Source organism: Acipenser ruthenus, chromosome 20 (genome assembly GCF_902713425.1).
Source record: "Acipenser ruthenus chromosome 20, fAciRut3.2 maternal haplotype, whole genome shotgun sequence".
Lineage (NCBI taxonomy): Eukaryota > Metazoa > Chordata > Actinopteri > Acipenseriformes > Acipenseridae > Acipenser > Acipenser ruthenus.
The window spans coordinates 7,354,737-7,368,591 of record NC_081208.1 but is presented as its reverse complement, the minus strand read 5'-3'; the positions used below and the strand labels follow the sequence as shown (position 1 = coordinate 7,368,591).

General features: G+C 39.9%; 1 protein-coding gene across 2 annotated transcripts in view; it reads left to right on the top strand.

Annotated features, from left to right (window-relative positions):
• LOC131696661 (kazrin-like) overlaps positions 1-13,855 on the top strand; it is a 312,029-nt gene that overhangs the window by 221,640 nt on the left and 76,534 nt on the right. For both annotated transcript variants that reach the window (XM_058993390.1, XM_058993389.1), the window contains exon 4: positions 10,751-10,855. In XM_058993390.1, the coding sequence (XP_058849373.1) occupies positions 10,751-10,855 (105 nt within the window). The remainder of the gene's footprint in view (positions 1-10,750; positions 10,856-13,855) is intronic.

Here is a 13,855-nt window from a genome sequence, read left to right as displayed (position 1 = left end):
TATCGTCCCACATCGCTCCCTGCTAGCGGTGCTGTGCCGCTCACGCGTGCCCCAGGCTTGAGGAATATAAATAGAACATGATGTAACCTTGATGATTACTAGATATTAGTAGTAGTAGTCAGTAGCACAGTATTATTTTGCTACAACCACTTTAAACATGTATTTCTAATCCTAGCTGCCTTTTTTTCATGTGCAGCTGAAATATTTAAATTGTTCAGTATGACTAGACAAACTTCTAACCACCTCTCTGCTCTGAGATAGTGAGGATGTTGGCTGTTATACACTCAAGTGCCTCCCCTTATCAATTTGTTTGAGGCAGTGAAAAGGTTATCAAGGATCCCAGACTGCAGCCCATTTTGAAAGTAGATTTCCAATCCTCCAAGACATCGGCCCTGCTTGCTCTGTGTTTCCTGTTATTCAGCCCTCAAGATAATTGGTTAAGACTCAGCCGAGACTGAAATGTATATTCAGCAACAGCCTGGCTGCCTGTCTGAGAAAACAGAACCTACGAGGTTAAATTAAGAAAAGAAATTGCAATGGAGAGCAGTGTTAGTTGCTCCAGTGTTGCAGTTGTCACACACAATCATACCAGCAGAACTCGCAGGAATAGGTCATTGAGTTTGTATGCTGCCATATGATTTAGCTGGCATTGTGCATTAATTTAAACACTTGAGCATATATTTGTTTTGAACTAGCATTGCTTTATATAAAAAAAACAATTCGTTTGAACAACAAACAATAAGTTTAAATATTCAGAGTAGACATAATCTCAAGAGCACTTTGTGATGCTTCTGTGCAAAGGCTGTTCACCTCACTGGAATGCATTCTTGTAGGAGGCTGTGGAAAATAATATGGACAGTAGAATGCAGCATTTCTACTCGGAAGCTCCTGGGTTTCTCAAAAGCACTAGGAAACACTGACAGATTTTACTGCTCCGTATTATTATTACAGTGTTTAGTTTAAACACGTACACACTTTACTGCTACTAAACTTGTCCCTGTTCGCTAAACCTTGCAACTAAAATCATTCAGTATGTTACTCATTTGCTTTGTTGTTACTGAAGTAGTTTATTGTAGTACATTCTGCATTGTTTACCATATGGGGGCAGCAGTGCAGGAACTAGGGGTGCAGCAGCTCCCCCGGCTTGATGTACAGCGGTGCTGTGCACCTGCTGGTGCAGTGATCAGCCCTGCTAGTTTTGTGAATCTTATGAGCTGTGTGTGCCGTGCACTGCGCCTTTTTACATAGCTTTGGAAAACAAATGATAATAGACCAGCACTGACAGTCACAACAGGGCGGGTTATTTTATAAATCACACGGTTGCAATCTCGAGTCGATTAGCAGTTGGAAAGCATTAGACTCGAGTGTGAACAGTAGAACGCGTATTGAAAATGTCACGAAAAAGAATATTGCTAAAATCAGCTCGTCACAAATGCCGCCAACTGGGGGTGCTGCTTTATAGAGCAGTACTAAAAACACACGTGCACAGTCGGTGGGGCTGGAATAGTTTTTATAGTGGGGGTGCTGAAAGTCATTGAACAAAACTGTAACCCCTGTAGATGGAAGCCATGCATTTAGTTGCTGTTATGGTAAACATGTTAATAAAACGAAGCCAGCATCAACACCTGTTTATCTAATTTGAGTAAAAAAATCTTTCCTTGCCACAATGTTTACGAACATGTGTTTACAACGTGTTTATTGCAACTGGACCCTGCTTCAGTTACCACGGGCAACCGCGTGTGCAACGGAAAAACTTTCATTTCTGTTTATTGTTTTCTACGTGTAAAAAGAGGTTTCTTTGAGCTACAATATTTATACTTTTGCAGTCTTCGTCGTTCTTCTGAATGAGCCCCCTCTTTGTTTCCTGGGTGGGGGGGTGCTCAAGCACCTGAGCCCAGGCAAAACCGACAGGGACTGTTTCTTCTTATTGCTCTACAGCGAACCCTGCTGGCCAGGCACCCAGTGAGCTCAGAGCAGACACCTGCAGGGCTGGCCTTTGACTTCCAGAGGCCTGTAGCTCACTGACATCCGCTCTCGAGTTCCTGGGTGTAAAAGAGGAAGCTGGCTTGGTCATGGGATCGGAGGACGCCAACTGAACCTTCGGATCTCCTGAGCTGTGTTGGGATTTGCAGTGGTGAGGAGAAAAAATAATTGGGCATTGCAAATTGGGAAGAAAATCGTGGGTAAAATAATTCGGCAAACTAAATTAAAAGTAAAGAAATAAATACGTTTGCTACTAGTATACACTTTAAACACACACAAACAATACTATGTTGCTGGGTTGTTTTGAAATGAAAGTGTGCATTTAGTCAGCTACCAATTTCTGAGGCGGACTGTCACTTTTCAAGGCTATTTGGTTCTATCCCTAACTGCAGTGGTTCAATGCCATTTAATAATCTTCTACCTCTTTAAAAAGCTTCAGGAAAATCAACGGAATTGGTGTTTGTCTCGTGCGGTTACTGCCATCAGAGTAACTGTTCTGTAAATATCGAACTGACGACACATATTTCTGTAGTGGCTCCCCTTCAGTTTTGTAGGCTTTCATGTATTCATTTCCTTGAAGTAAAGCATTGAACCCTTTACACATTTCTATACATTGCATATGGGTGTTTTAATGGCGAGGATTAATTTTACTAGACTTCCTTAAGTGTGGAGAGCACACGCTACGCTACATTGCACAGAAAATCAATTCAGAATATAGAGAGAGGAATTACAGGCACTTTTAAAATGACCATCTTAGTGATCTTGTGCTGGAGAGGACAGCTATGGAACCCACTGCAAATTACCGTCCCATTTATTCCACAGACAGCTGTTATACAGAGACCTTACCTAACCCTCAAATAGGGCAATAAAACCATTAAACCAGTGCATATATTGCAAGTTCAAAACCTTTTGTGGAGCTAGCGTCTAAATGTGTGTGGGAAATTATTGCCAACAAGACAAGGGGGTCGAGACACACTATGGGTATTTTGCTCTCTCAACACCGTTCTGCTGGTTAATGAGACTGAGCAGCGTGTGAATTAGGAGGCAGATGTTCCTTTAATTCAGATCCCTGTTTAATTGGGACTGTGGAAGATTGAGGTGGGCTTAATGAGGTTTGCTACCAGCACCTCCAGGACCTTGCAGAGCCATATTAGCAATTACTAAACTATGTGGCTATTTCTGCTGTACATGGCCAGAGCTGAGTTGAAGCTGTCATTTGCCTGAGCGCCTGCCGTCAGTCTACTTCTTGACATGAGTAGCATCCAATTCCGAAATTCCTTATCAAAAACAAAATTCACAAGATTTTTAGGACCAAGTAGTCAACTAAAAAAAACAATTCAGTTCAGTAAAGCATAAGGGACAAAGCTCCATTGTGTCTGATTTTACAAAGAAAAACCTGGAATGGCTCAAAACTGCGATTCAATAAGAACCAATTTGCTTCTCTCAGTATACAGTATATTAAGCAGACACTGCAATAAATGTTTTCTGTTATGTGTTAGTATAAATGACTAGACCAAAAACAATAGTGTGTTTTTACTTGAAGATGATGATATGAGAACAGACACAATACTTCCAATAGCAATGTTTCTCAGTCTCATTATGAGCTGCCTGTTGTATCTTTTGATGAGGAATCACTTTATTCTTGAATCAAGATGACATATTAGACAAATGCTTCAGCCCTGTGTCAGAAACAAGAGAAGTTAATCACCAAGGTAACTCTTTCTGCAAGAAGAAACTTTACAGAAAGCCTGCCCTAGTATAACTAATTAAATAGTTTATGTATTGTACTAAAATATAAAAGAGCTTAGATATACATTGTAGTAAATTAGATTGGTGTACTGTTATGCTGTTTTGAATAGTGTTATCTTCCCTTTCCTACTGGAGCGACCTGCTGTTTTGAATGGTTATCTTTCTTCGACCCGTATACACAAAGTGACCAAGTTAAAGGGGATGTTGCAACACTGTTTCTCAAAGGGAAATGGACAGTTCCATTACCCAGCAGCTCCCTCCCTCATTGAGAGTGATTAAAACCATTCCTCCCAGCCTCCATACATCACCACCACTCGGACTGACACTTCATCAGAGCTTCCGTAAAGCACACCATCAAAACAGCGCAAGCAAAACACATCACATCTATGAATGACAGCAATGGAGAACATCTGGGTCTGCAATATCATAGTTATCTTAACTAATGTATTCTTCTTGTTTAGCTTCCTTTTTGTATGTCATTTTTGTTTCAGTCCTCACATCCTTTGGACTGTCTAAAGCACCCATGTGGCCTCTGTAGAGCTCTCAAACATGTCTTCTCTTTACATTCAGCTGGTACACCAGTTTGTAGGCTTTACTGTACCTGCTGTCCATTCTGCTCCCAGAGTATGTAAGAAATGCCACATTTGTTCTATGTATTATTTCTTGCCAATGTACTTCTTACATCAGGCCTTTACCAAGCTGCTGTCCATATGGGTACAAATATATAAAAGTTTGTATTTCAGCTTGTTTCAGTTTCCGGTATGATGTATAGTTGAAATGCTAGTGTGTTAAAAAGGTTTGCTGGAATCTATCTGGGGGAGAAAAGTATCCCATGCCTGAAGTTACAGCTATATTGATTAGGTATGACGTAAGATCAACGGCCGACCACACTATCAAGCCAATCGCCTCTTCACCCGTCAAACATAATCACTGAATGTTACAAAACTACCCTGGAGGTAGGACTAGTCTGGGAAGTCTTTGACCAGTATGAGTCACTGAAGTGCGATGAGGTAAACTATCCCCAGGCGCTTTCCTACCCAAACCCACGGGAGCACAAAAGCCATTGCAGCAGCCAAGACTGGCAACTCGGCGTGGCGGGATTCGAACCGCACATGCATGACTTACTCTTCACTGCAAGCTGCAGTGTTTACACTCTGTGAGCCAATGTGGTGCCAGACACTGTGCACGGCTTTTTAGATAATGTTTTTTTTTTTTTTTTCGAAAAACAAAATCCATAATAGGCTTTGGGGTTTGAGATAAGCAGGATTTCTTTATTTAGTTTTTTCACATAATTCTTACCCTTATCTCAACCCTCCAGCATATTATAGATTCTCAATGTCCCCCTCGAAAACATTGTCAGTGCTGTGAATTGAAAATGTTTTTCCCCTTACTCTGTGTTATGAATTGAAATGAAGAGGAGCCTCATCAGAAACCTGATAAAAGGCGCTTGACAGACATGGTGCATTCATATACTTTGGATATGAGTTTTTTAATCATAGTTTGTCACACTGCCCTTACGGTTTACTTTTCAAACAACAGCGCCAGGTGTAATTATTTCTTATCTGAAACTCCTGTCAAGAACAGGTTCCCCCTCCCTCCCCCTGAGTGCCCAGATAAAGAAAGGCTGCTAGGAAATGAGTTATGTGTCTTGAGGAGGTGTGCTGTTGCCCAGTCTCTCTAATTGAGGTTTGATTCATGCTGTGCCATGCGTATGCATGCCAGCACCACTGATAGGGTAGAAATATATCCAGTTGTGCTGAAACTATATTTTTGAGAGTATAAGAATCTGGCATATATGGAGTCTCCTGTCTGTCTATCTGTATGTATGTACTGGAGATACGTCAACTAGGCTAGAATTATCTGGACTAAAGAGCTGCTTACCAATTGTAACAGGATCTGGGGTATTACAACTCCAGGCATACATTTTTACATGAACATACAGTGCTCTTATAGTTTCAATTGTATATGTACGGTGGTGGAGCGGATATTTTATGTATGCCACTGTTTTATTGTCTGGAGTTTAATGTTAATTGTTTGGAAATGAAAAAGGAAATGCAAATACAAGGCTTCATGTTAGCCTCCTACTGTATATTGTATACATCTTGGACAGACAGTCAGCTTAGCATTAATGTCAGCATCCAAGTGGTGGGGCGCCAGCCTGCGATCTCGCACACTATGGAGAACAGCTGGACTCCTCTTCATATGTGGTTCTAGAGCTTGTAACGTCAAGTCGTCGACGAGACAGAATCCGTAACAGCAGGGCATCACGCAACACTGCCCGTTATATCTACTCATTAGCTACTTGAGATTGTTTACTGTTTTCTTCATGAACTAGACAATGAGTAAATGATCATTATAACTCAATTGTAATTGTAGTTTTCAATTGATGTTATTTTAGTACAGCTATTAATTGAATCAAGTTGTGTGCTACGGTCTTCCACGACCCCCTTGGCAGACGGCACGGTGATGGAGACTCACTGTTATGTGTGGCTATTAAAAGAGAAGATCCCATACTGCAAAATGAGCTTTGGAGCCAACACTGTAGCACAAATACCAGTTAGTTTAGGGTTAATCTGAGGGCACCTAAATTCAAAATGTATGGAGGAAATATTAATTATTTTACATAAAAATCCTATTATATTTTGGACTGCTTTTCCATCGTGGCCACTTATCACCTAAACAAACGCATCAGTGGGAAAGAGCTGTAATAAAATGAGAATGCTGTAGCAGAGCTCGAGCTAATGTTGCAGCTGTGGTCTGCAGGAAAAAATGGCTCTGCAGTTCCACAGTGCAGATAAATCTTCATAAATAACATGATTTATAAGACAGGGTGTAGTTCAGTTTTAAATAAGAACTCATCTTTTTTTTTCCCCATTACTGAGTGGCATGTGTGTTGAAGTGACAAGGCAAGAGGGAGGCTGGATATCAAATTGACTCACTTTGTCTCCACAATTCTCCCCACACAATCTCCTGTATTCAATTTTGTGTATATATTGAAAACCCATTACTAAGCGAGAAATCTTTTTTGTGTGTGTGCCGCAAATAACTGTTAACGGTTTGCTGTCTGCAGTGACTTGGGGAAGTGTTTAGAAGCCGTAGAGAACATTGTTTTACTAAACTTGTCATGTATTGTTACTTCCCTGTGCTGTCTGTGCTGTAGTTTTGTTTCCAATTTTATCACAAGAATCCCAGAAACCACCACCCAGTCTGGGTACCTTTAGAGCAGCCCAGTGTGTCACTGTCTGGTGTTTCACACGACTGCATGTCTGCATTGTACAAATGTTTTCTGATGTTGTGTTGTTTTCTTTATAATTATTTCTAGATCTGCCACTGAGGTAAGAGCCAGTGCCATCTGGTGATCGGCACATTTAGATCAAGGTCCCTTTTAGTTCTGGTTACACACGTGTACTAAAGGCTGCTCACGCTTATGTGCTTTACATGTATAGTAGACTGTACTGATATTAAATTGAATACAAATTAATAATGAGCACTATTGTAATCAATGCATTACCAAGTACAACATTTGAGTTCCACAGCAGAATAGGCATGCAATATGTCTTAATAAAGAACTCCTGATAAAGTCAACTTTGCTTATTGTCACCATTCATGCTCAGTCCCCTTGAAGAGATATTAAAAGGCTGCGGTATTCAGAACTTTAACCATTTATAAACCAAAACAACTATTAATCTTGGCATTACTAAATTAGATCTCTCCAAAATAAGGCTCTGAAATATGTGTCTGATACATTTAATGCAAGGATACTAGATGTTAACAGTTACCCAAATACCATTTTGTCCGTATCTCTATTGTATACTAAATTACTTATTATTATTATTATTATTATTATTATTATTATTATTATTTATTTCTTAGCAGACGCCCTTATCCAGGGCGACTTACAGTCATAAACAAAAATACATTTCAAGAATCACAGTACAAATATTAATACAATTAAGAGCAAGATAAAATACAATCACTATAGTAGCCAAAACAGTTACTGATTTTGCTGTTTTAAAATATTTGGATAATATAAAGCCCATCATCTTAAATACATAAAACCCAGTATAACAAATATATATACAACTCTGTACCAGAGAATAGTATTCTGTACCAGGATAGCTATGAAGTTCAAGACATACAGTTCAGAACTAAGATCTTTGGCAGCGAATTGTGATGTAGACTTAGGCTAGGTTAATAGAATCAGCCTGCTTGGTATACAACTGGGACTCTATAGGGTGGTAGGAGGATAACAAGCAGTTGTCAGGCTCCCAGATATTGTTGTTGACCGATTTGAATGTGCCTGAACCTATTTTTATGATTTGCAAACAGCTTGCTTTGTGGAATCCCCCTGAGATGAGAAATAATAACAGATTGGCAAGTCACAAGGCCAGGCAGTGCACTATAAATACAATTGTACCGCCCTGTCAGTGCCGTGGGACAGCAGAGTGTAAATCTGCACCCCTCACTGCAGGAGTCAGGGCAGGCCTTCTCCATTCATACTCAAGGACACCGATCACCCCTGACAGTTTGTTTTAAGCGCTTTTCATGATTTTATAAAGAAAATGAAGGTGGTGATGTTGTACGCACTGGCAGTCTTACTGCAAATACAGTAGCTGCAGCCATCCATCACTTAAACCCTCACACATAATGTGAGTAGAACACAAGAAATGTCTCATTTTCAATGATAGGGAAACATATTGTTATGGATTTTGGTGTTACTGCATCTTGTAAAGTGCTTTGTGATGGTGGCGCTATATAAAATAAAGATTGATACTGGATTGGAGAAAAAAAGTTTAGCCATCATACAAGCATGTATCTATCATCTTATTCTGATAGACCTAAACTTTGTTTGATATATCTAGGTACTGTGTTACCCAAGCTTAATTAATAAACCTGAACTTGTTAACAAATCTGCGGTCCTTTTAATATCTGAAAATGAGACACTGTGCCTTTACCACAATAATAAACCAAAATCTATTAGTAACTTGTCCTGCTTTTCTGTTAGTCTGTTTGATATACCTCTTGGTATTTCACATTAAAGCAATATGTGCTAATGTCCATTTCTCTTCTCTCCTCAGTGGGTTTCAGTTCAATAGTATCCATAGAAACATGCAATTATGGACACCTAAATCCAACTATGCATGTGCGTCAATGAGGCTTTGCAGCTGTATTTCTGTTACTCTGTCTTGTTCCCAGCTGGGTAATTAACAGTGATTTTTTTTGTACATATAGCACTGGTACATACTGTAGTAATAGCAGAGATGAGTATTTTATACCACGTACCACTTTTCTGATAGGACTTTATAAATGGGGTCAGGGCTGAGCTAGGAGCATGTTGGCATGTCCCTATCAGTACAGTGCAATAGAAATGGCAGGCTGTCATCATCGGCATTCACAAGCAGACAAGGCTGTGAAGATCATTAATAATACGGTCTGATTAATCATGATAGGGAGAGTTTGGGATTTTCTTGGTAATATACATATAAAAAAAACATTGGCGAGGACCCACCCTCTGCCTTTTCAAATAGTTGCAGTACAATTCAACTCCTGCCCCAACAGGGTTGTTTTTTCTGCTTTATTTAAAAGCCCCACTTATTTCAACGTCTGGTGTGTCGGAAACTATTTGAGGTGAAGACTCCATATTTTCGGATTTCTGGAAACTCCTTTTGCTAAATCTGAATCTACCCTTCACTTTGAACTCTGACCTCAGAGGGTCACATGTCTTTTTGGTTTCCGGATGATAAAGACCGAAATGTTTTGAGATATTTGCTTCATCATCGGTACACATCTGTATGCTATGATCTCCTAAGTTTGATTGTGGGGATCGTAGAAGAAAATGCTTTCATGTGCTTCATGTGCTTGTGTTGCATTGGAATTAATTTTCCAGGCAGGTTGTTTTAAAGGAGTGCTAACCATGCTTTATTAACATTGGAACTGGTCCCCAGACTATGGAAAATAATAGAGCTGTGGCCCACCCAAACACATAGGATAAAACACTACTGAATAACAGTAATGATAATGACCCTCTCTTGGATGGGGAACAGTGCACCGGAGCATCTCATCTCTGCTTGCTTAGAGGCTAGAGAACAGTGCAGATAAAGCAGCACAAGGAGGCTGTGTGCAGTTTATGAGGTTTTCTTCTGACTATCTGACTAGCAGTGTGGGGGTGAAACTTACTTCTCCGCCCTACGTTCAGATTAGCATAAGCAAGTTCTTTCATTAAGATAAGACCATAATGTTCTGTTTGAAGAACTGATTAAATATATATATATATATATAAACATTTGTGCTGATTTTAGAGATGTTATAAATCCGATATCAGTGGGAACCAATCTACAGAGAGGCTTGTTCTATGATTTCAAATAAAAAGGCCCGAAGGGATTGAAAAAGTTGCAGCTTTAATCATCTCCCTCAGACGACAGTGCTCTATTAGAGCAATCTATTCAGATATGTATCTGGCCATCAAAGGCAGAGGCTGTGTTTTAAAGTGGTCTAGTTAATGTGCTGTTAAGTGGGAAAGGTGGCGGGATGTCTTGATGTGTGCTGTATCTGTGAGAGCTGTCAGCCCCCCCCCACTCCACTCTACATGATCCACGCAGAGCCGCAGGCTGGCTTTCTAATTACGGTGGAGAGGGTTCACAGCTCATCCCGTCCACAATCCACGGTGTGGAGGCAGGCTGAGTCCCATACTGCTCTCCAGCTCAGACATCTCTGTCAGTCTGTGTCACAGATTACAGGGTTCAAAATACGTTTGGAATGTCCAAACACGTTTCATCACCATTGGATTAAAGCAGTATTGTAGATGTAGTACCTGGATGTTTATATCTCCGCACCACCTCGCTGTTTAACATGCAAGATCTGAGTACAGCATGTGGGTTCTCAGTGGGCTAACTGTCAATTAGGATTCTGACACTTTGACGTGGTTATAGACGCCCCGTATACGCTAGATTATTGATCTGTTTGATAGACCATCTTGCTGAAGGTTACAATTATTCTTTTTCTCTTTTTTGCACAACAGATCCTTCTGTCCACCAAAGGCAAAAGGCAGTGACTGACATTTGCTTAAAAACGGACATAACCAGCCTGATGGACTTTAGCACCCCTGATTCATCGCTCGACAAAGGTAACAACAAATAAACAAACACTGTCTGCATTGTCATCCAGAGCATTAAACACAGTAGTACTAAAAATTAAAAATAGTATTGTATTGCCAAGTTCCTTTTTAGTATTAGTATCTGTATATTATACCACTCATGTTGATAACTTGTATCTAAAAATCATTTCTAATGAAAGAGAACAGAACCATGTCATTAAACAGTAGCTCACGTCTTTTTTAACCGCCGTTTAGACTTTTTTTGCATTGCTGAAATCCCTTAGCACTTACTCCTCCTTCATTTGAGACTCCTTTTCATGAAGCTTTCTTCCCCAATAGCTGCCCATCAATGAAAACCATTGGCAGTTGCTAGGTTACATAACAGCTTTCAAATTAAATTAATTTACATACACAAAATACTCATGGTATAAATAGGATAGCTGATTGCAGGATATTGGGTTCTATGCTTACAACGTCACTTACTAGATAAATAGCATACCTATTAGTCTGTAATCAGCTATCCTATACTTTTATTAGTGTAATACAACATTAATTCAGTATGTACAGGCATGAGCCAAAACATTAGGCCATCAAATTAGCAGTGTGTAACCTTGAAAGAAGCTACATTTATTAGTTACTGTGCTGCTATTTTTTATCCATTGGACCCACCTTATTTAAAACAGTTTAATCAATGTTCTCAACAGTTGCTGCATTTTACACTAATACACTTTTTTTAATGAATTGTTTGAATAGAAATAAATAGAAACTGAACTTGGCTTTGAGACACTTCTGCTGTCTTTGCCTCCCCGGTCTCATGCAGCGCTGTTTGACACACTCATTATGAGGGCTACATGTATTAAAGCAGCAACGCTTGACTCAACGGCAGAGCGTGTAGCCCCTCCTCTCTCCCCTCTGGGGTCTTCAAGGAAGATAATTAAACATGACGTTTAATTATAAACAGGGTTCGTGCAACAAGGCTCATGCAACCGCCAGCAACATGTTATGGTGTTTGCAGCCTCAATAGACAACCACTTCAGCACATTGTCATATTAGCTAAAGAAGCTAAAGAGCTGGCTTGAAACCAAACTTGAGCATCTTAGAGTAATGTATTTCCAGCACCCAGAGGTCTGAGTGATGAAGAAGCAGTGATACAAGGTGGTGGTGGTGGTGGTTGTTACAAGTACAATTACATTGTAATTGACTCCAGGCCTGCTAGGTGGCAGTGTGCCCTTGTAGCTGTAGCAGCGAGACGAGAGGCTGTGTTCTGGTGTAAAGAGCTGAACATGAGTCCTTTCCATAATTCCTTGATTTAAAAAAAAAAAAAGTTCTTTATTATCCCACAGGTAAAGTTAATTTGGTGGTCTCATCTTCTGGTCCACATCACAAAACCTCACTCAGTTTGTCTCGGCATGGAGTTGCATCAAAGAGAATATACCTTCAAGGGTCATTTCAATTTCTATTTTACATTTCCCTTAGTATTTTCTTTTTCAGATGTTCTGAGTGGATTCTGTTTTTCCAATTCTGAGTTATCATTTTATTTCGCCTTCCTTATTCCATTCACATCATATGCCAATGTGGCCGCCACTTAAAAGGTCTTGTTGAATAGGGTGAGGAAGGCTGTTCAGTTTCAGTATTCAAAGCAGCTCGAAGTCTGGTAAAAGCAGAGTTGAAAAGAAAATTATTCAAACTCTTTTGGAGCAACAGAACCACAGAAATGATTGAAAACACCATAAATAGTAAAAGAAATGCAAACCAAGGGATTCACATAATCCTGCAATAAGCGCACAGTATGTGAAAGTTTGTAAACATTGAAGTTTAGCGTATTTGAATGAGGACCCTTGAAAGCAATGAAAACGAAGCTACGTCGTTTTTAACATTACATTAATAAAGAGTAGTGGGATGTTTCATAACAGCCACCCAATAGGAGACAATGTGTGTTCAATGCCTTTGTTGTGGGTAGGAGGGAGGTGCATGGACAGCCAGGGTTTTGTGTTCATAATCAAAGAAACAGGCTTGTCCTTTCACAGTCAATAGCCCGATATTCAGGGACTCCTTGGCTCGAATTCAGAGGGAAAGATTATCTGTGTACGATGCTTTCCTGGGCATGGGTTTTTGTTCCTGTGCTGTATGTAGCTGGACTCTGTAACACACTCAGCATCCTGGGTGGGATAGTTTACTTGTGTAGCAGCTGTACCTTACCACATAATTGAGAAGAATCGAGTTAATTGCTGAGTTGTACTAAATTTGCTAAGTTATACTAATTATGGTAACAAACAGAAATTATGTTTGCCATTTCAGACCCTTGCGTTGACAGTGATGCAGGTCACAAATGCTGTGGATTTCAGGGATGGCAATAAGGCTCCTATTGCATAGCAGTTTCACCCACACAGTGTATAGGTAACAAGCTCAATGTTAATTGTAAAACCAGGAATAGACTACTGACCACCACAGTGTTTCATCCAGACATGATGGAAAATATAGACCTCTGATGTTGTTGTTGTTGTTGTTGTTGTTGTTGTTGTTGTTGTTGTTGTTGTTGTTTGTGTTTATATTGTACAAACATTAATGGGCGCACAGAATAAGGTCTTAAGTTTAGTTTATTTTATTCACTTTGTGCCCACAGGGCCAGCACAGGTACATCTCAATAGTGCAGCACCAATAGAAAGAGAGACCTACGTTGGACAAATAAAAAGGGAGCGCCTGGGAGGGAAGACAATCAAACAATTTCACCAGCAAATATACTGCAAAGAAATGATTTTCTCAAAATGCTGTCTTTGTCGATGCTTGTGCTGTAACTTGTAACTGACAGTCCCACTCTTAATGTATTTTTTTTGCCTCAAAGCATTAAAGACTCCTTTGCTGCTAACCTTTCTTGACTGCTGAGAAAGATTAGCGGCGCGCTGCTGGGTGATTGGCAGTGCAAATGAGCTGAATATTTAATTGGCCTTTCTCTTTATTAAAGAGGGTGGAAAGTGTGCAACGCTGGATGACTTCTATTGCATCATGTTGACTTAAGTAACTCTTAAAGGT